Source organism: Leptonychotes weddellii, chromosome 12 (genome assembly GCF_054177405.1).
Source record: "Leptonychotes weddellii isolate Sample4059 chromosome 12, ASM5417740v2, whole genome shotgun sequence".
NCBI lineage: Eukaryota > Metazoa > Chordata > Mammalia > Carnivora > Phocidae > Leptonychotes > Leptonychotes weddellii.
In genome coordinates, this window is record NC_138380.1 from 24759780 (window position 1) to 24782415 (window position 22636).

At 37.1% G+C, this 22636-nt stretch overlaps 1 protein-coding gene across 1 annotated transcript in view; it reads left to right on the forward strand.

The window, feature by feature from the left end:
* Nucleotides 1-402: 402 nt before the first annotated feature.
* The window catches only part of IQUB (IQ motif and ubiquitin domain containing), a 52994-nt gene continuing 30760 nt past the window's right edge, over nt 403-22636 (forward strand). Inside the window, exons 1-6 of the mRNA XM_081800167.1 lie at nt 403-574; nt 6190-6623; nt 9472-9606; nt 12792-12953; nt 13040-13212; nt 13776-13931. Coding sequence (XP_081656293.1) covers nt 6194-6623; nt 9472-9606; nt 12792-12953; nt 13040-13212; nt 13776-13931 — 1056 coding nt within the window. The 5' untranslated portion in view covers nt 403-574; nt 6190-6193. The remainder of the gene's footprint in view (nt 575-6189; nt 6624-9471; nt 9607-12791; nt 12954-13039; nt 13213-13775; nt 13932-22636) is intronic.

Consider the following 22636-nt stretch of genomic DNA (forward strand, 5'->3'; position numbering starts at 1 on the left):
CTTCTCCTGACTTAAAAAAGGGAATAGCTCCTGTCTCCCTTTTTTCTTTGGCTGCCAGGAAGCTAAGAGCCAAGTTCTAATCTTAATAAATGCAAGTAGGCACCTACTGTGTACAACTGTGTTCTCCTCTGTCAAGGTCTTCACTCTCACTTTATATTTACATTTTCGCCAATCCCGATCTTTTATATCTAAGCCAAATTGCTGTCAGCGTTTGGTTCAGAGAACTGTGCCGTTCACAAGTGTAAGGGAGTTTGGAGAGGAGCGTCCCATTCACTTTGGGATAGGTAACCTGAACCGGACAGCCCTCCCGGCCGCCTTCCTCCTCCCGCCCCTCCCTCTGCCTCACTGCTCCCCCCGCCGCTCGCCCCTTGGCCCCGCCCCTTCCCTCCCCTGCGTTTCTTCCCAGCGAGAGCACCGCCTCTTCTCGCGGGACCTGAGCCTGGCGGGAGGAGGTGGCTCCAGGGTCGTTGCTAGGATATAGCCGCAACACAGAAGAAGGCGGGCGCGGACGCCGCTTCCTCCGAGCGCTTCCTGAGAAACCTCTGCGACCCGAGTAGCTGCTTTTCTCAGTCAGGTAGGAGGACAGGTTTGGGCTGCCTTCTCCTGGCCCCACCCCCAGACCGGCCTTGAACCGGGGACTACGGCGCTGGACTCCCAGAACTTTGTGCGGGGCGCTTGTCCCGCCTGAGCTCTGGGGACTGCGTGGCTGATGGAGAATGTCCCACCTCTACTTCAGAAATTGTGCAAAGCATCCCATTTTTCTTGGTTCCTTTTCTGGTTCTGTATCTCAGATTTGGGGTTCGGAAGCAGCAGCATCAAGGTGGGAGGTGTACCTCATCTCCCACCCGGAGTGCTTATCACAGTGATAGTAAAGAAGTAAGACGTCTGTGTAACCCAGATCTGGCATTAGAAGACGTGTAGACATCCGTGGTGACATTTCCAGTCTAGTAAATAGAGGGCTTTCACACGTTCCTCCTTGGCACTCTCCTCTCCTCCCATGGTCTTTGCCGTGCCTCCAAAAAAACTTAAAAATTCAACAGGTTTATTTGGTAGAAGGCAAAACTGGATCCCTGCCTTACTAGTCACACTAACATTCTAGATACATCAGTGAAATCATGCATTGTTGGTGAAAGAGGGACATTTTTGGTGTGCAATCATAATAGGGACTGCTTTTTGCTTTTTGAACAATTTTTTAAGATTAAAACATTTACAGTTGAATAGGTAAACGTAAACATGAAAGTTCAAACAGTAAAAAGAATGAATGTGCAGTGAAAATCTGTTTTACACCCGTGTCCTCCCGTCTGCCCTTTATCTTCCACAGTTATTCTATCCCTATACAAATATCTAGTTGCACCTGTGACATGGTAGCTCCTGGCATGTGTTATTTTATTTTATTTTATTTTTATTATGTTCAGTTAGCCACTGTATAGTACATCATCAATTTTTGATGTAGTGTTCAGTGATTCATTAGTTATAACACCCAGTGCTCATCACAACATGTGCCCTCCTTAATACCCATCACCCTGTTATCTCATCCCCCGACCGCCCTCCCCTCTGAAACCCAGAATTTGTTTTCTGGTGTCCATGGTCTCTCATGGTTCTTCTCCCTTTCTGATTTCTCCCCCTTCAGATTTCCCACCTTTCCCCTATGGTCCTCCGTGCTATTGGCATGTGTTTTTGTTGGAGGCAGTCATGGAGGAGATGTGATTGCTGGTTGACCAGTGAACTGAACTGGGGCAATCACAGGCTCCTCCCCTGTCCTTAGAATGGACCTCCCACCCAAAGCCCCAGGGCTAGGGGCTGCTTCAAGGATCTAGCCTTGAGAGAGTAATGTGCTATTGAGACCATCTAGACTGGATTCCTGACTGAACCCAGTAAAGGCCTCTCTATATAAACTCTTTAAGATTCTGGCTGGTGGGTCCAGAGATCTACTGTCTTGCAGCTGCCAAAGATAAGCTTTGTGTGTAAGTTCCCTCACTTATTAAACTTGCCACCTACCAGTCTGGAGTGCTGCCTCTTTCTTTGGTTTCTCCTTGCAGTCCGTGTTTGGAGCTCAGTATCGGATTTTACCCTAGAGAACTCTAGAGGTTGTGAACCATCAGCTTTGCTTTTCCCATTAATTGAATCATAAAGTATGTAGCTTTTAGAATTGGCTTAGCATAATTCATTTGAGATTCACCCAGGTCGTATCAATAGTTTATTCCTTTTTATTGATGAGTAGTAGTCCATTTTGTGAATGTCTCTTAGTATGTGGATCCATGCCTCAACTGAGGAACATTTGTGTTGTTTTCAGAGTTCGGTGAATAAGAATAAAGGCTTTATAAACTTCTGTGTGCAAATTTGGTATGAATGTAGTTTTTCATTCTGTCTGGGTAAAAAACATAGATTGCTGGGTCATATGATACGTGTATGTTTAATTTTATAAGAAAACTGACAGTTATTTCAAATGCTGTACCAATTTTCATTTCCACCATCAAGCTATGAGTTCCACTTGTTTACATACTCAGCAACACTTGATATTGTTGGGCTAAAAATATGTATTTGAAGTTGCATTTCTTTAATAACTAATGATACTGAGCATCTTTCCAGGCGCTTGTTTTCGGGGCCAGGGCTAGACTGAGGCAATTGAGGCAACTAGGCTCCAAATTTGAGGAGGCATTTAACTTCAGGTGCACCTGCAAGTGTGGCTCAGTGCACACAAGTCACACTTGTGCCACTCTAGTCCTGGCCCCACTTCTTTGCCTTCTGTATATACTCCTTGTTGACTTACCTGTTAACTATTTTACTCATTTTTAAACTGTTACTCTTTTCTTATTGAGTTTTGAGAGTTCTCTATATATTCTGGTTACAAGTCCTTGGTCCAAAAAATTGTCTCCCAGGCTATGATTTGTCTTTTTATTATTCTAGTTATGTTTTTTGAAGAGCAGACATTCTTGATTTTGTTGCTGTTTTAGAAGATGACATCTTGGCCATTTGCGGGGAGGATGACCCACCAGATAGTAACAAAAACATTACCTCAGCCTCTCCAAAGGGGTGGGATGAGTATGTTGCTAGGAGTCAGGCCTTCTTTATGATGCTCTCTCTCTAATCAGACTATTAAGCCCTGTTACAGGAGAAAATAGCGAAAAGGAAAATTTTTTGTGGGTGAGAACCTGAAGAGGTTTCTTGAGCTTTTTAAAAATTGTTTTTATTCAGTTTTTTTTTCTAATTTTGCTTTTTTCTTTATTATTTTGGAAGTGTAAAACTTTATTTCAGTTTTTTCATTGGTTGTACTTGAAATTCAGCTATGCCTATTTAATTTAACAAAGTCTAGGGTTAAGAATATCATATCTCTGATACAAATATAGTGATCCAAAGGGGTACGTGCACCCCAATGTTTTTAGCAGCAATGTCCACAATAGCCAAAGTATGGAAAGAGCCAAGATGCCCATCAACAGATGAATGGATAAAGAAGATGTGGTATATATATACAATGGAATATTATGCAGCCATCAAAAAAAACACCCCGAAATCTTGCCATTTGCAGCAACATGGATGGAACTAGAGGGTATTATGCTAAGCGAAATAAGTCAGTCAGAGAAAGACATGTATCATATGATCTCACTGATACGAGGAATTCTTAATCTCAGGAAACAAACTGAGGGTTGCTGGAGTGATGGGGGGTGGGAGGGCTGGGGTGGCTGGGTGATAGACATTGGGGAAGGTATGTGATATGGTGAGCGCTGTGAATTGTGTAAGACTGATGAATCACAGACCTGTACCTCTGAAACAAATAATACATTATACTTTTTTTTTAAAAAAACAAAAAGATAGTAGGAAGGGAAAAATGAAAGGGGGGAAATTGGAGGGGTGATGAACCATGCGAGACTATTGACTCTGAGAAACAAACTGAGGGTTCTAGAGGGGAGGGGGATGGGGGGATGGGTTAGCCTGGTGATGGGTATTAAAGAGAGCACGTATTGAATGGAGCACTGGGTGTTATACGCAAACAATGAATCATGGGACACTACATCAAAAACTAAGATGTAATATATGGTGATTAACATAATAAAAAAAGAATATTAAAAAAAAGATACGCTGTAAGTATAAAATAAATACTGATTCTGAATCTTCAGAAAGAAAAAAAAGAATGCATAACATCTCACTAATAATCTTTTCATACTGGTTACATGTTGAAATGATACTATTAAATATTATAGAATAAACAAAATAAATTATCAAAATTAAAAAAAAGAATATCATATTCCTCAATTTTGTAAACACTATAAGAATTTGAGAACAGTTCACTCTATCTTTCCCTTCCCAATTACATATTCTTGTTGTCTAATATTTCAGTTTTCTACTATTATTTTGTGTTGACAGTATTTGTTTGTGTGTACCCGTATGTTTATAATTTATTTGTTCACCTTTCCTTTTGCACTTTGGACTTCTGTTGAGCCCATTTTCCTCTTCCTTCAAGTGTATCCTTTAGAACTTTCTTTAGAGCAGGTATTTGGTGGTAACTTATTTGCAAATATTTCTATTTTCTTTCTTGAAAGAGAATTTTGCTAGGTGCACAATTCTAGGTTGATAGTTATCTTCTTTTAATTATTCCATTGTTACCCTGGCTTCTATATTTCTGGTGAGAAATCTGCAGTGATTTTACTTTTCTTTCCTTTGTATTAATGTTAGCAAATTAATATCATTCAAAACAGTAGATGATATGTCCGTATCACTATATGCTTTCTGGACCTTCTCTTTGTTATTCTGTAATGTAATTACAGTGTATATGGCTTTGAATTATTTTTACTTATCCCATTGGGTATCCCTTATATTTATGTTATGCCTTTTGGATCTTTGGATCCATATTTTTCATCAGTTTTGTAAAATTCTCAGCCATCACCTTTAAAAATATTTTCTCTCTTCTATCTTTTTGTTTTCTCTGGGATTCCAATTTGGCATACAGTAGATCAGGGGCTGGCAGACTTTTTTTGGAAAGGGCTTCTCAGGCCACATATAGTCTTGGTTGCATATTCTTTGTTATTTTTTTATTTTAAAAGTACAAAACCATTCTCAGCTCACAGCGAGATATACTTAGCAGTAAAATATGCTAGAGTTTTTCTCTTTTGCATGGCCCTTAATCTCTCATATTTTTCATATCCTTATCTCTTTGCAGCATTCTATATAAAATCCTTTTATTTATCTTCTAGTTTACTAATTCTCTCTTCAACTCTAATGCTATATTCATTGAATTCAACAAATACATATTTTTATTCCAGATATTCCACATTTTTGGAAATTTGTCATCTTGTAGCCAGAGAACTTCACTAAGGTTATTTTTTTTCTCTCTATAAGGATTTGTGCTTAATTTGTTAGCCCAAACACAGCTTTCCCACCTCAATACTGTTCTAAATTTTTATCAGCCCCTGCTGTTGCCACAGAAATATGACTCAAGGCCACTTCTATCCTCCCTTCCTGGCTGCCAGCTTCTATACTTAGGCTCCCTGCTGTACCGGGCTCCTCAGTGCTCTGATCCAGTTCCTGCCCCTGCAGCCTGGCTGTTGGCTGCCCTAGCCCACTCTGGCCCCAGTCCTGGATGCTGTCATACTGTCTCCCAAGCCAAAGCTCTTGGTTGCTGTGCCTCAGGCCCCAGTCAACTCCAAGAGCAACTCACATTTGTTTGTTGATGTGTTTGTTTTGGGGAACAAAGGTCATTGGAGTCTTGCTACAGTTTGTGAGAACAAAACTACTGCAGAGAGTGATGCTATCCAGGGTATGGTTGCTGTGGAGCTGGCAGATTCCTTGGAGCTTCTAATCAGTTGTAATCCCAGAAGCATAAATCCTGTGTTAGTTTGTATTCAGGAAAAAAAGCTATTCAAATAAGTCCTTTCACAAGGCATTGTTCTTTGAATAAGGAAGAGGTGACAATATATTTTAAAATACTTTTCAGTATATTCTAGACAGTAGATTTTTCTCAAATTGATTGTGTTTTGAGGTTCTCTTTTGGTATAATTTTTACTTTCTGTGGTGTTTTTATTAAAAATTCACCAATGCTTTTTCCTGATGCCATTACTAAAATAATCAGTATTTTAAAAAAATAATGAGCAACATTGCAGTATGTTACGAACATTGCTGTATACCACCAATGAATTTGATATTTGGTGTAGAAATTTTTATGTGTAGTAAATGTATTTATTTTTCTTGGTTCAGGAAAATGTCTGATCAGGAAGAAGAATTTGATTCTCAGAATGTTGTTAATGCATCAGAAGAAAATGAAGATGCTTTTGAGATTATCAGTATTCCAGTTCCCTCAGAAGAGTTTCCAGAGTCAGATCAAACAGAAGATAATGAATCTGAAGTTGAACCATCCAGTGAGGGCCCTACAACATATGTTAAGGAGGAAAGTTACCAGAGCTTATCAAATGTGGAACCAGAAGATGAAGAACAACTCATGGAAGAAGCTTTGTTGCCCAAACAAGTTTCATATTCTCCCAGAAATTCTACAGAGCACTATGTAACTAAAGATGATAATGCAATGCAGTCAGGCAAACGGTATTCAAATGCTGGATCCCTGGCATTTCTGGATAAGATAAAGGCCATAAAGGAATCTCTGAAAGCATCAGTGAAAGATCCTTTAGCAACAGGTATTACCTAGGGAAGATAGGCATTTCTTTTCCTCATTTTGAAGAATGGTAGCTTTTTCAGATTTGTTTTGCTTGAAGATTTGATTACTTTCCCTTTCCTTTATCCACCAAACTTCTGTAGCTACTGCCCCTTGATCTCTTAATTAAGTGTGAAGGTACTCTATTCTGTACTATTTTCCCTAAATAGATGAATACCATTAAATTTTAAGTTGATATTGATCCATTTTTTTTCTAAATAAAGTAGGTTTTTAAAATGTTTAGGGACCTTGGAAAATGGACAAATTTTTGAGTGTAATTGTAATTCTTTTGCATGCCTCTTTGGAATTAATTGTTCATAGTTAACAAGAAAGAGTTGGAATGGAACTTGACTCCAGATTTCCTAATTTCATATCCAGTGCTCTTTCTTCATATCTTGTTACTTTTACATATTTCCATTCTTCTGCTTAGGGTTAACTTTATATTTAGCTTTGGAAAAATTGTTGTCTTGCATTATTGGTTAATACCCATCACCCAGTTACCCAATCCCTCCACCCCCTTCCCTTCTGCAACCCTCAGTTTGTTTCCCAGCCTCCAGAGTCTCTCATGGCTTGTCTCCCTCTCTGATTTCTTCGTATTCAGTTTTCCTTCCCTTCCCCTATGGGTCCTCTGCATATGAGTGAAACCATATAATAATTTTCCTTCTCCGCTTGACTTATTTCATTTAGCATAATACCCTCCAGTTCCATCCATGTCAATGCAAATGGTAGGTATTCATCCTTTCTGATGGCTGAGTAATACTCTATTGTATATATGAACCACATCTTCTTTATCCATTCTTCTGTTGAAGGACATCTCAGTTCCTTCCACAGTTTGGCTATTGTGGACATTGCTGCTATGAGCATTGGGGTGCAGGTGCCCCTTCTTTTCACTACATCTGTATCTTTGGGGTAAATACCCAGTAGTGCAATTGCTGGGTCGTAGGGTAGCTCTATTTCTAACATCTTAAGGAACCTCCATACTGTTTTCCAGAGTGGCTGTACCAGCTTGCATTCCCACCAACAGTGTAAGAGGGTTCCCCTTGGTATCCAAGATCTATAAAGACTTACTAAACTCAACACCCAAAAACAAATAATCCAGTCAAGAAGACATGTTTGTTTGTTTGTTTGTTTTTTAAAGTAATCTCTATGCCCAATGTGGGACTCGAACTTGCAGCTCTGAGATCAGGAGTCACATGTTTTACTGACTGAGCCAACCAGGCACCCCCTGGGCTCCATTTTTTGATATTTCTGTGATTGCCTGATATTGTAGTATATAACAAGCACATGGTGATTAGAATAAAGTTGTCTTGGTCCTGTACTTTCTGAAGCTCACAAATTCCTTCACACACCTCCCCTTCCCAAAGCTTAGGAAGTCACTGCTATGAAAATGTTAAAATATATTAATCATAGAAATTTGAATCTATAAAACAACTGAAATAGCTTTCTGATAATTTAACATCTATGAGAGTATTTTCTTTGTTGATAGCTGTGAAAATAAGTTTTAACAATCTCAAAGAACCTCAGCATCAACAATGCCTAGTTAAATTTTATTCTGGGATTATTGATAAATGTCTCATTTAGCTTTATGAAAATTTTCATGTATTAGGAATCTAGAAATATACAAAACTTTTTCTGCCAACAGTGTACACTCTGCCCTCCATCTTACTTATTACTCACTTCTTACATCTTACTTATTACATCTTCTCCATTAAAATTTAAAGTCTGTAGATGTAAAAGAAGAAAATTTACCCCATTATAATAAGCTTTTAAAAAGTGTTTCTTTATTATCAACATGTAAATGCCTTGATTTTCTATTTTATAGAATGGGTAGTGAACCACATAATGTCTATTTTTGTGAAAAGTAGATTTGTATGTAGTTATTCTAGATATTTGTAATGAACAGTGATTTTCTGTTTTACATTTTGACAACTATAGACATAAATCAATTATGGGAAGAAGAATGGACTTAGATACCTTTTTCTTTTCTTTTTTTTTTTTAAGATTTTATTTATTTGACAGAGAGAGGGAACACAAGCAGGGGGAGTAGGAGAGGGAGAAGCAGGCTCCCCGTGGAGCAGGGAGCCCAATGCGGGGCTCGATCCCAGGACCCTGGGATCATGACTTGAGCCAAAGGCGGACGCTTAATGACTGAGCCAACCAGGCGCCCCTTAGATACCTTTTTCTTTGAAAATTTCTCTATTGGATTTTCTTAATTTCATGAATATGCATTGCTTTACTGACGCATGCTATCAATATGTAATCAAAGAATGCACATGCACATCATAACTTCAGGACACTCTCTAGGTCACTGGGTCTCTTGTCCCAATGCTCAGTACACAAAAATGCTTGATTTTTCTGAAATGTTCCTATATTTATATCTGAGTAATATAATGCCAGATACCAATACCAGATTAGTACCAATTAATACCCGTATAATACCAAATATTGGGACTCTTGAAAAGCAGTTTAGTTTTATTTCCTATTTCTTGTGGTATTCTGAGCGAAGAGGTGATCCTGAACGTGCACTGATCCTCAGAGCAGCGAATAGAAAAAAGATCGGAACTGGAAGCTGGGGATGGGGGAACAGATACTGACCACTGATGCTAATTCTTGAGATTCTGGATTAATCTGCAAAAGAAAATCTGAGTGTCACTTCTCATAGAAATTAAAAAGTAACTCTTACCATGGAAGTGCAGTTGGGGAACATGGCAAAGGCAGTCTGCATTCTGTGTGACTAAAAATTGCTCCATCATTCTCTATCTGCTTATGGACTGTAGGTTGCTGACCCTTGCTTTTGACTATGGTTCTTTCTTTTCTCTTTTTATATACAGTAAAAGTTGTACTTTTTCCTCTGGGCCAGGAAATTATAATGCCTTTTAAAATAGACATCATTGTAAAATACCTCAAGGATCATTTTTCATACCTACTGAAGATCCCATCTAATGTACTGCAGATAAGATATTCAGGTAAGCTTGGAAGCTAATAAAACTTACTAAGACTTCTTTGGTTTTATCCTGTAAATAATCAAGATCTTTGATTTGTTAAATGAAATATATTGATATCTACTGTTTGAACATTATATTGTGATTATGCATTCATTCAACACATTTTTATTGAGGACATATTTGTTCTAAATACTTAGCTAAGAACTGAAGATGTAAAGAAACATGAAACAAAAGCTTTGCTCTCAAATTGTTTACAGACTAGTCAGAAAGATGATGTATGCAATAGTTACCACATAATGTGTAAATGTTTTAATGGAGATATGCACAAAAAACTGTGGAGAACAGAGAGGAAAGAAACTGGGAGAGTCTAGAATGCTTCATTTAATAAAAGTGATAATATTTGTGCTAAGTACCAAAGAGGTGAGAAAATCTGGGACTCTGGGTGAAGTTGTAAGAAGCTTAGAGCGGCTAGAAGTCGATTCTGTGTGGGGAGTGGGAGACAATGAGGTTAAAAGAAGTTGATGAGGAATGAGTATGTATAGAATAAGAAAAGGACTAAAAATGGTTTATCTATCAGTCTTTATACACTGAGGTCAATTCACATTCCCATGGTGTCCAAGTTTACTTATATTTTATGGGCAGTATTGAGCAGCCCACTTTAAGGTAGCCTTGTGTCACGAGAGGACGTAGTCCTTGTAACTGAAAGAGTGAGCGAGAGCAACATAGCTAAATAAATGTTTCTATAGAATATGTCTGCACAGATGCTAATATTTTAGTTTTGAAGTTTTGGTATTAACTTATAAAGATGCCACAAAAAATTTTCCAGGGAAATAAAAACATTTTTTTTTTGTAGGAAAATCCTAAACACTAAAAAGGAGTAAGCCATACCTATTAAATTCCTCCTCGTCAAATCAGAGAAAACAATCAGTTCAATTTCAAAATTATTTTTAGAAAACTATTATAATGAATGTGCTGTAATACTAAGATGCTCATGTATTCAAACAACTGATTATTAAAGCTTGGGTCGGGAAACAGCGCTAAAATTTAAATAGTTATTAGTAATAACATTCATGATGGTTAATTTGTTGAGATGTACTCTGTGCTAGTCCATCTACAAAATGTTTTGCCTGCATTATCACATTATCATTCAGTCCATACAACAACCAACAGTGAGGTAGGTATTATTATTAACTTTTTTTGAAGGAAGGAAACTACAGCTTGGGAAGCTTGTACAAATTCACACAGCTAATGAGTGGTAGAATCTGAACTTAAATATAGGTATGACTCCCAAAAGGGAATTTGAAACTGCTTGCTTGGCATTAACTATAAGATGAAGTTCAAAATTGGAGAAGAGAGAGCACTTTGAGACTGGAGTAGCTAGCCAGTGGTACCTGAGACTCTCTGTTCTTTGTACTTCATAACCAACCTTTATGTGTAGGTGCCAGTCATCACCACTAGGTAACAGGCTAATGTCAGCCATGATAATAAAAGAGCTTGATTCTATGTCAACTGCTCTCTAACACAGGTGTTTTTTTCTAGTACTAGAATTGGAGTTCAAATTTGGTGGGACTAAGCCTACTGTACAAACTAGAGGAATGAAGAGGGCTCTGGGAATCTATGTTAGTTTCCTATGGCTGTTGCAATGATTAACCACAAGCTTAATAACTTAAATGATTTCTCTTATAGTCCTGGATGCCAGAAATCGTAGATCAGTTTCACTGAGATGAAACCAACATGTGGGCAGGGCTGTTCTCCCTCTGGAGGTTCTGGGGGGATCTACTCCCTTGTCTTTTCCAGCTTCTAGAGTTGTACACCGTGCATTCATTAGCTCATGGCCCCTTCCTCCTTCTTTAAAGCAATCAGCAGAGCATCTTCAAATCTCTCTCTGCTTCTGTTTTATCATCTTCTCCTCTGTAATCAAATCTCCCTTCCTTCCTCTCTAAGGGCATTTGTGATTACATTTAGGACCCACCTAGATAATCCAGGATAATCTCTCCATCTCAAATTTTTTTTTTAAAGATTTTATTTATTTATTTGAGAGAGAGAATGAGATAGAGAGAGCATGAGTGGGGGAGGGTCAGAGGGAGAAGCAGACTCCCCGCTGAGCAGGGAGCCCAATGTGGGACGCGATCCCGAGACTCCAGGATCATGACCTGAGCTGAAGGCAGTCACTTAACCAACTGAGCCACCCAGGCGCCCCTCCATCTCAAAATTTTTATCTTAATAAAATTTGCAGTCATCTTTGCTATATAAATTAACATTAATAGGTTCAGAGGATTAGGACATGGATATATTCTGGGGCAACCTATCACATAGTCCATATAATATTCATGTTAATTTTTTAAGTTAAGAATTTGGGGTGTGAAATTGAAACTCATGGATCTTTGTGCTTTCTTAAACATAGCTAAAATAGACTGGTGGTATCTGATATATTTCTAAGAACGAGTGTAACAAAATCTTTGCTATGTCCAAATTACTAATTGTAATTTAGGAAGACCATGCATTGGAAGAGTGATAGAGATTCTATCAAAACAGCAGCCAATAACATTATACATAGTTTTGTATTCCTTAAAATAGATAAGTAAACTTTGAGTAAATTTACAGAATAAACCAATGAAAGGAGAGAGAATTAAAAAAGATATAAAATAATGTAGAAATAAAGTGATGTACACTTTTTCCAGCACAAACCTGAGGCTTAACTCCACTTTTTCATGAATTTATTTACATGAGTTCCTGGTGTAGAAACAGAAAGGGAAGGATGGAACTCTGAGTATATGCTTTTCTGCACTGGAGAGAGGAATGGGTATGAAAATAATCAAATTTTCCCTGATATAGATATTGCCTGTATTTACATATAACACATTGTGATTTTTTAGAGAGTCAATGTTTAGAGTATGCTCATAGAGTATGTTTTTTATTTTTAAATAGTTACAGAGTTGCATGGTTTATTATGTATTTGTATTTCTGATGAGAAATTCTGTGAGCGTTGTAGCTTTACTTATAATGCTGAATTCTTGCACTTAACTTTTCCTGTTGTGGTGTTTTCTGTACTAACATTTCAGCAAGGGGTGGACATCATCAATATTCTATTCAGTAATTGAACTATATGTGTTCATATAATCATCTTTGACGTTTTCCATCCCCTTAAAATGAGTATGTATAGTTATTTCTTTGTCATAACACTTCTAATTTCATGTCATTTTTAGGAATGATTCTTAAAAATAATGAGACTCTACTGCAACATGGAGTTAAGCCACAAGATATTGTACAAGTGGAAATTTTTTCTACAGATCCAGATCTATTTCCAATCAAAAGAATACATGGATTAAATGATGCCTCTCAAATCATAACTATCAGAGTACAAACTGGTTAGTTATGCAATGTCTTTTAGATAAAGTATTTTAGAGTCCCTTTGTAGGTGAACTTTCATTCAATCTTGGTTTTACCTCCTTAGGTATTACTAAGTACCAGGAGGTAGCTGTTGAGATTATAAAATCTGACTTTCACAAACCATTTCTTGGTGGATTCAGACATAAAATAACAGGAATAGAATATCACAATGCTGGAACACAAACTGTACCTAAAAAGATTCCCGAAAAAGACAATGTATTTTGTAGGGATACCCAGGTAATATTTTTATTTTTATTTGTAGGTTTTGAAACTGCAGAATCAACAAATGTTCTGTGTACCTCTCTAAAATTAAAAATTTCCCCATTTGCCATGATGTGGATGGAGCTAAAGAGTATTATGCTAAGCGAAATAAATCAGAGAAAGAAATACCATGTGATTTCATTCATATGTGGAATTTAAGAAACAAAACAAACAAGCAAAGGGGAAAAGAGAGAGAGAAGCAAACCAAAAAACAGACTCTTAATATGGAGGACAAACTGATGTTTATCAGAGGGGACGGGGTGAGGGGATAGATAAATAGGTAATGGGGATTAAGGAGTACACTTGTTGTGATGTATGAAGTGTTCAATCGCTATATTGTACATCTGAAGCTAATATTACACTGTATGTTAACTAACTGGAATTTAAATAAAAACTTAAAAAATTAAGTTAAAATCTTCCAAGGAATTATATGGTAGTTCAAATAATAATAGAAAAATAACTGAACACAGAAAAATGTGCTCTTCACTCACTTAGATGTGTATATAGTGGGTATTTAAATTTTTATGTTTTTATTTTAGACAGTTTTTCAGAGAAAAAAGCTCCAACAGACTACAAATACAACATCCACACAGATGACTAAAATTGGTGTGTATGTATCAAATATGACTGATAAACTGATAACACCAGGAAAATATTTTTCGGCAGCAGAATACCATGCTCAAAGATTACAGGCGGTAAGATAACTTTTATTATGAGTGAATACTAAAAATGAAATAAATGAGCCAGTTGTTCTGTGTGTGTCTCTGTGTGTTTCCTTAAGCCACACTAGCTTACGAAACAACCCGCATGGGTGTTGTCAAAGAAAAAATTATTCATAACACATATTAAAGATGGTAAGGCAGACTTTATTTAAGAGGGGCTACTACAGTGGAGTTTTGTGGTAGGGAAGACAGACTGGGCTCAACTCTACATACAAGGAAAAGTGGAAATTTATAGCCAAGGAGTAGGGTAGGGGTCAATGTATGGAAAATTACTAAGAAAACATCAGGGTTAAGGGAAGATTCTGGCTAAACCATTCTAACAGGATATTTTATTGAAGGCAGGCCAAACTGATTAGGCATCATCTGGGGGGATATATTGTAAGTTAAGGAGCCTCATTAAATATTGAGGATGGGATTCTGGTTAAACTGACTTAACAGGCTTTTGCTAAAATTGAACAATGCAGAGATGATCACAGAAGCCCAACAGTTGAGGCCTAATTGAAAAACTGTTCAGAGGAGCCTGATTAGAGTTTGGTCAAGGAGAGAATCTTTATCAGTGTAAGTTATGTTTCATTGGTATTAAAAGCAGTTTTTATCTCCAGTCTCCCCCCAATAAAAGGAACCATAATCCTAAATGCTCCTAATCCTTCCCTTTCCCTTAGGGATTCCTAAGGGTTGTGTGTTACCTTTGGCCATTATTAGCTTTGTCTTCTCTATACCTTGGCCTTAATCCTTGGGACAGTAGAATCACCTAGGGAGCTTTCCAGAGGAATTGAAACCAAAAGGACACTAAAGTCTGTTTTCTCTGATATTAATATAGCCACTCCATCCCTTTTATGTTATTGTTTGCATGGCCTATCTTTTTCTGTCCTTTTACTTTCAACCTATTTGAGTCTTAATCTAGAATATCTCTCTCATAGACAGCATATAATTGGATCTTGTCTTTTTATCCAGTCAGATAATCTCTACCTTGTGATTGGAGTGTTTAATACATTTATATTTAATGTAATTATTGATAAGGTTGGATTATATCAGCCATTTGCTATTTGTTTTCTGTATGTCAGATGTCTCTCTTGTCCTCTCTTCTTCCTTTACTGTCTTTTATGTTAAATAGGTATTTTCTTTTCTTTTTTTTTTTTAAGATTTTGTTTATTTATTTGACAGAGAGAGATATAGCAAGAGAGGGAACACAAGCAGGGGGAGTGGGAGAGGGAGAAATAGGCTTCCCCCTGAGCAGGGAACCCAATGCGGGACTCGATCCCAGGACCCCGGGATCATGACCTGAGCCAAATCCAATGCTTAACGACTGAGCCACCCAGGTGCCCTAAATAGGTATTTTTCTAATGAACATCTTAATTCTTTTTTTTTTTTCCCATTTAAACCCTTATTTTCAATATAATACATACTTTTAAAAAAAGTATACAATTCAATGATTTTTACTATATAAACAGAGTTATACAACATTTTAGAATAGTCTCATCATTCCAGAAAAAAGTCCTGGACCCAATAGCAATCAGTCCCTATTGCCCTCCAATGTTTTCTGCCTTAGGAAACCACTAATCTACTTTCTGCCTCTATTGGTTTACCTATTCTGGATATTTCTTACACATGGAATCATACAATATGTAGTCTTTTGTGATTGGCTTTTTTAAAACATAACATAAGATTTTCAGGGCTCATCCATGTTGTGACATGTACCCATACTTCATTCTTTTATACTGCAGAATAATATTCCATTGTATATACTCAATTGGATTTACCTATTGTATCCATGCCAATGTATATACTGAATTTTGTCTGTTTATCGGTTGATGGACATTTGAGCTGTTTCCACTTATTGGCTGTTAGGAATAAAGCTGCCATAAACATTTGTGTACAAATTTTTATGTGGAATATGTTTTCATTTCTCTTGGATATATGTCCAGGAGTGTTATTGCTTGATGATAAGGTAAGTATATGTTTAACCTTTTTGAGGAACTGCCAGATTGTTTTCCAAAGCAGCTGCATCATTTTATGTTCCACCAGCAGTGTATGAGGATTCCAATATCTTCACATCCACATCGACACTTGTTACTGTCTGTATTTTTCATTATAGCTATCCTAGTAAGTGTGAAGGGATTTCTCATTGTGGTTTTGATTTTGCATACTCTGATGGCTAATGATATTGAATATCTTTTCATGTGCTTATTAGCAACGTTTTACATTGTTGGAAACATTTTTGATTATGATGACATTGGGGAGATGCTACCGTACTTTAATGGGTAGAGAACAAGGATGCTGCTAAACATCCTATAAGCATAGGAACTCCAACCCCACTGCAACAGATAATTATCTGTTCCAGACTATCAACAGTGCCATTGCTGAAACCTGCTTCAGAGTCTGTCTCTATCACAGTAGGTAGCCATTGATGTCTCTGCTCAATTTTTTTTTTCTTTTTTTTTGGTTGTTGCCATTTTTCTATTTTAAGTCTGGCTTCCTGAGGGTTGCACCTGGTTTAGCATAGCCTAATGGTTAGGTAACGATTGATCAGAGGTTGTACTCAAATTCCATGATCTAGTAAAGCTTCCACTTTCACTAATGGACCCATGTGTGGATTGAAGGATGCATTCAAAGTTCAGACAAGTTCAGTTTCTGTTTATCCTGGCTTTTACTTTCTGCTGGGTTTTCTTCTTGCATTTCTTCTGCACAAGACCTCACAGCCTGGGATATGGAAATAGGGAGGGCCTTTTCCACTCTCTCCTGAGTATGTGTTTATCCTTGTACATGTGTTCAGCCTTCAGGCTACAAGGGATATTTGGGAGGTTATCATGGTTCACTATGGCTATCTCCTTTTCCTGATCTCCCTGATTAATTTCTGGCCAGTCTGCCTATCTATTGCTTGCTCCCGAATACAATCTCAAGCTGAGTTGCTGGCTGGTTTTAGTTTTTTGTGGGTTTTTTTTTTTTGCACTGAGATTACTGTTGTTTGCGACATTGCTTAGGGGGTATGGAGTTTTTCCTTGCTTCACTTTAAATCAATTCAGCCCCCTGAAAGTGGACACAGATGAAACCAGGGTGAGGAGAAGGGGGATATGAGAGCAGCCCTAAGTTGAACTGCCACAGACTATCAGTGTTCCTACTTGAGGTTTAGTAATTTTTCTTCAATAAACATTTATTTGATGTATGCCTTTGGTCAATTTCCAGGATCCTGGAGATGGTTATTATTTTTTAAAAACAATTTTGTCCAGTTTTATCATTCCTTTTTGGACGGAGTATTTGCTGAGACTTTTACTTTTCCAATCTGGTAGTCCTGCTCCCAGGTCCAAATAGAATTTTCAGTGACTTATTTTGACATGACAGAATTTTCACAATTGAAATAAGAGATATTTTAATATACATAAAATCTATTTTAAAATATGAATCTCTTGGATCTTTATCAGAAATGTGCATGCATGCACACACACGTGTTCCTAAAATTGTAATCTGTAATCATTTATATGTATGGTCCAGTCACTGTTGTCTTCTTGTGTATTTTCCTAAAGGAGCTTGGCAGATGTCTGAACTTGTATAGAATTGAGGCTGCAGGCAACCCGTAGGTAAGGTGGTTGCTCTTAATTTGAGAAGGTATATGCCCTGTCCATTTCTTGCATCATCTTTGGAAAGTCGGCCAGACACTGTAGCTGGTACAGGCTTTTAGGGTCTGGGGAAGGTAGACTGGATTGGTTGCTCCACAGCAATGTAGTTTGGAGAGCAAGGAGGCCTAAGAACACACAGGCTTCCTTCCATGCTCCAGCTCATTTGTTACCAGATCACTCATATAACAACTACCATACTCTCACCACCTGCAAGATCACTGTCAACAGCCCTATGTTTGACCTGAATGTGTCCTGAGGAACCTACCTCCATGAGGAAGCAAAGAAATTACAACCCATGCAATAGGACTCATTAACTTGAAGGAGGGAGACCAACCAGGACAATTTGCCTGGCTTTTATTAAGGGTGAAGTTGAAATAGAAATTTTTAAAAATAATACTCTCTCATATTATTGTATTGGCTAGAATATTTCCTTTCAGTAATTTTCCACATGTATAAAACACAATTGTGAGCATACTGTGTGTCAAATTATGTGTCTTGAATTCTTTACTGAATAGCTTCTGGATTGGGTTAAGTTTAAAGAATACCTATTAGTTTCTTCCTACCCCAAATTGCTCAACTAAATTGCATACTTTTAACACTAGGCATTTGAAAGTGGAAAAGAAGCCTACTTAATAGTGAAGAAAGGAGTACTGACTAGCAATCCTCCTTCTTCCTTGCTGGATATTTCTGGCAGATTAGACTCAGTGTTAGGGTCCTCTTGGATTATGACTCAGCTTTGCTGGGTCTCCCGCTCAGGGTACCATTTGAACAGAAGGAGTCCTTGATGATGACAAAGACTTAAGCCTGTCAGGCTAGTGCGACACAAGTACAAGTATGTGAAAAGTTAAAGAATTTGTGCCAGAATATGTCAATTCAGTGCTTCTTTCATTGAAAAAATCTTGCTATGAGAAAAAAGTCAACTAAATTAAATAGTGTTTGATTTACATCATGGTGCAGGGTTCTTGAAGACAGTTGTAGCCTGGTAACAAGGTAAGAAGCAGTCCGTGGGCCAGCACTAGAATCATAGGCCACATTTTGTGTACCACTGTGAGAATTATAAACAGGTTCCTCCCCACTCAATGTCCATCTAGTGCTGAAGGCTGTTAAATCAGAAGATGTTCTTTGCTCTTTTAGTCCTTCTTTTTGAGATTCAGAGGAAAGCATCTAATTATTAGGGCCAAAGATTGACTAATTTTCTAAATTAGTCTATATCAAATTCTTTGAATTACCGTCTTACTGACCAACTCAAAATTGTCCAGTACACCATATATTTTGTTATTTGTTTTTTCAAAATTAAAATTTTTATTGAGGTATAATTGACACATAATATATTTTTTTCAGGTATATAACACAACTTGATATTTGTAATACATGTGAAATGGTCATCACAGTAAATCCAATTACCATCTGTCACCATATGAGGTTAACTTTTAGGATTTACTCTCTTGACAACTTTCAAGTATGCTTCAAAATATTATTGACTATAGTCACCATGCTGTATATTACATACCTATGACTTACTTATTTTATAACTGGAAGTTTTTACCTCTTGACACCTTCACTCATTTCACCTGTGCCCTAATCTTCCTCCCCTCTGGCAACCACCATTCTGTCCGTGGCATCTGTGATTTTTGTTTTGTTCATTTGTTTTTCCCACGTGTTAAGTGAAATCATATGGTATTTGTCTTTGACTTATTTCGCTTAGTATAATTCCCTTTAAGGTCCACCCATGTTGTTATAAATGGCAAGATGTCATTCTTTATTATGGCTGAGTAGTATTCCATTGTGTATATATATCTTGCATCTTTTTTATCCATTCATCAGCAATAGACAGGTTATTTCCATATCTTGGCTATTATAAATAATGTTGCAATGAACATAGGGTTCATGTAGCTTTTTGAATTAGTGTTTCTTGTTCTTTGGATAAATACCCAGAAGTGGAATTGCTGGGTCAAATGGTAGTTTTATTTTTAATTTTTTGAGCAAACCTCTATACTGTTTTCCATAGTGACTGTACCAATTTATATTCTCACCAACAGGGTATAAAGGTTCCCTTTTCTCCACTTCTTTGCCAACATTTGTTACTTCTTATCTTTTTGATAATAGCCATTCTAATAGGTGTGAGGTGATATCTCATTGTGGTTTTGACTTGCATTTTCCAGGTGATGAGTGATGTTCAGCATCTTTTCATGTGTCTGCTGGCCATCTGTATGTCTTTGGGAAAATGTCTATTCAGATCCTCTGCCCATTTTTTAATTGGATTGTTTGTTATTTTGCTTTTGAATTTTAGGAGTTCTTTATATATTTTGGATAATAACTGCTCCTCAGATAGATGGTTTGCAAATATTTTCTCTCCTTTAGTAGGTTGTCTTTTCATTTTGTTGATAATTTCCTTTGCTGTGCAGAAGCTTTTTAGTCTGATGTAGTCCCACTTGTTTATTTTTGTTTTTGTTACCTTTGCTTTCGGAGTCAGATTAAAAAATCATTGCCAAGGGGCTCCTGGGTGGCTCAGTCGTTAAGCATCTGCCTTTGGCTCAGGTCATGATCCCAGGGTCCTGGGATCGAGCCCTACATCGGGCTCCCTGCTCCACAGGAGGCCTGCTTCTCCCTCTCCCACTCCCCCTGCTTGTGTTCCTGCTCTCACTATCTCTCTCTCTCTCAAATAAATAAAATCTTAAAAAAAAAAAATCATTGCCAAGACTGACGTCATGTAGCTTACCACCCATGTTCCCTTTAGGAGTTTTATGGTTTCATGTCTTACATTCAAGTCTTTAATCCATTTTGAGTTAATTTTTGTGTATGGTGTGAGATAATGGTCTAGCTTCATTTTTTTGCATGTGATCGTCCAGTTTTCCCAGCACCATTTATTGAAGAGACCGTCCTTTCCTCCACTGTATATTCTTGCCTCCTCTGCTGTAAATTAATTGACCATATATGCATGGGTTTATTTCTGGGTTCTCTATTCGTCCATTGATCTGTTATGTTTGTTTTTATGCCAATACCATACTGTTTTGATTACTATAGACTTGTAATGTAGTTTGAAATCAGGGAGCATGGTATCTTCAGCTTTGTCCCTTTGGTAACAAAGTTAAGAGAGATGAAGAATGTTTCTTCTTTGAAGTTCAGTATAATGGTTGTAAATCAAGGCTGCTTTTCTCTGTCAAAGTGACATAGGTCCTCCTGGCAAGAGTGGGATAGTTCATTCTTAGTTATCTAATTTCAAATAGCAGAGTTTCTGATAGATGATGATTTTAGAGAACTAAGTTTCTCAGTGAGTAAGAAAATAGTAGTTACTCCAAGGAGGGAATTGTTAGGACATTTTATAGCTGCAGAATGTCCTTGGAAGAAATACTGTTTCCTGTTAACTTCATAGCTTACTTTATTAGTGCCTGTTATTCCAGCCTGATAGATTTTTGTGTTTTCAGGCCAAACTAATTTTTACTTTCTTACTGTACAGGGGGCTTGGTTGGTGGCTCTGTGATGTCATTAGGAACCTAACTCCTTTTACTTTTCCATTCCATTAAACTTATCATGAGCTTGTTACTATATGATAATGAAATGGTTAGTCAACCTTCAGCATAGTGTCTGCATTCTATGCAGGAAGAAGGGAGCAGTCAAGGGAGCATGCACCATGTATGCTACCTTCAAGAGTTTTTCCTGAAAGCCCCACCCAGTGACTTCCAGTTACATCTTAATGGCCTGAGCTGCATCAGGTGATATCCCTGCGAGTGTGTGATAAATTCATTTTTAAAGTTTCATACTGTTGCTCCTTAATAATTTTTTTAGTAAGGAAGTTAGGGAGAATGGATATTAAGTGAGGAGATGGAAATCTCTACAACACTTTCCAAACTCCAGTAAAATGATTTTAGAGGAATAAAAAAATATAAACATACAGGAACAAAGAATACATGAGAAGAGAGAAGAGTAAATGTGTCAATTATTTTAAAGTTGTAAAGCAGATGGAGAAATGTTACCTTGACTTACTTAAACTGAGGAAGTGAAAATCTTTAACAGGCTTTTCTGTTTTTCATTTCCTTGTCCTCCTCCCTCATTCCTCTTATCGAGTGAGATTTGATCTGGAATTACAATTATATATATAATTTACTATATAGTTATAATTTCCTACATAATTTTTACTGCTTATTGTTGTTTTATATATTTACATTGATATATATGATTTTTCTGCCCCAAATAATAAGTGTTTAGCTTGATAGCTCTCTTGGAAGTTTTTGCTCAATTCTTTAATTTTTCCCTTTTAACTTATTTTTCTTTCTGGAATACATTCTCTAGTAATTCTTTCAGAGATTATGCATGGGAGATAAATCATCTTAGTCCTATTGAATCAACCTCATTCTTAAAAGTTTAATTTGAGTGTGTGTAGAAAGTTAGATTTAAACTTATTTTCAAGATTATTTTTTTTATGACTTTGAAGCAATATTTGATTAAAAGTCTGACATCAATTTCTCATTTGTTTCCTCTTTCTGGAAGCTTTTAGGATTTTTACTTTATGCTTAGTAATCTTATTGTGATATGCTTGAGACTTGGTCATGAACCCTTTCTATCTGAGTGCTCATGTCTTTCTTTAGTTTGGGGACATGTTCTTTTATTATGTTTTGAGTAATTTCTCTAATCAACTTTCTTCATTCTGTCTGGAACTTAGACATATTTTGGAATGTCTGCATTTATCTTCCATGTCTCTTAACTTTCCTTCATTCTTTATAATTTTTACGACCTTTTACTCTACATTCCAAAAGATTTTCTCACCTGTTTCTTGCTTACTAATTCCCTCTTAGGCTCTGCACATTCCGCAGATCAGCTTACAGTCAACTACTTGTTCTCAGCCAATATCCATTCTTCCCATTGTGGTAAAGCTTTAGCTGGGCACATGGCTGCCTCACTGCAGACTACATTTCATAACCTCTTTTGTATATTGGCGAGGCCAAGTAACTAAGGCTTGGAAAATGAAATTTGAGGGTAAACGATGTGTGCCACTTTTGGATATTGCTTGTAAAGTGACTGGGTTGCAATTCTTTTGTCTTTTTCTCCCTTTCTACTGGTTGAAAG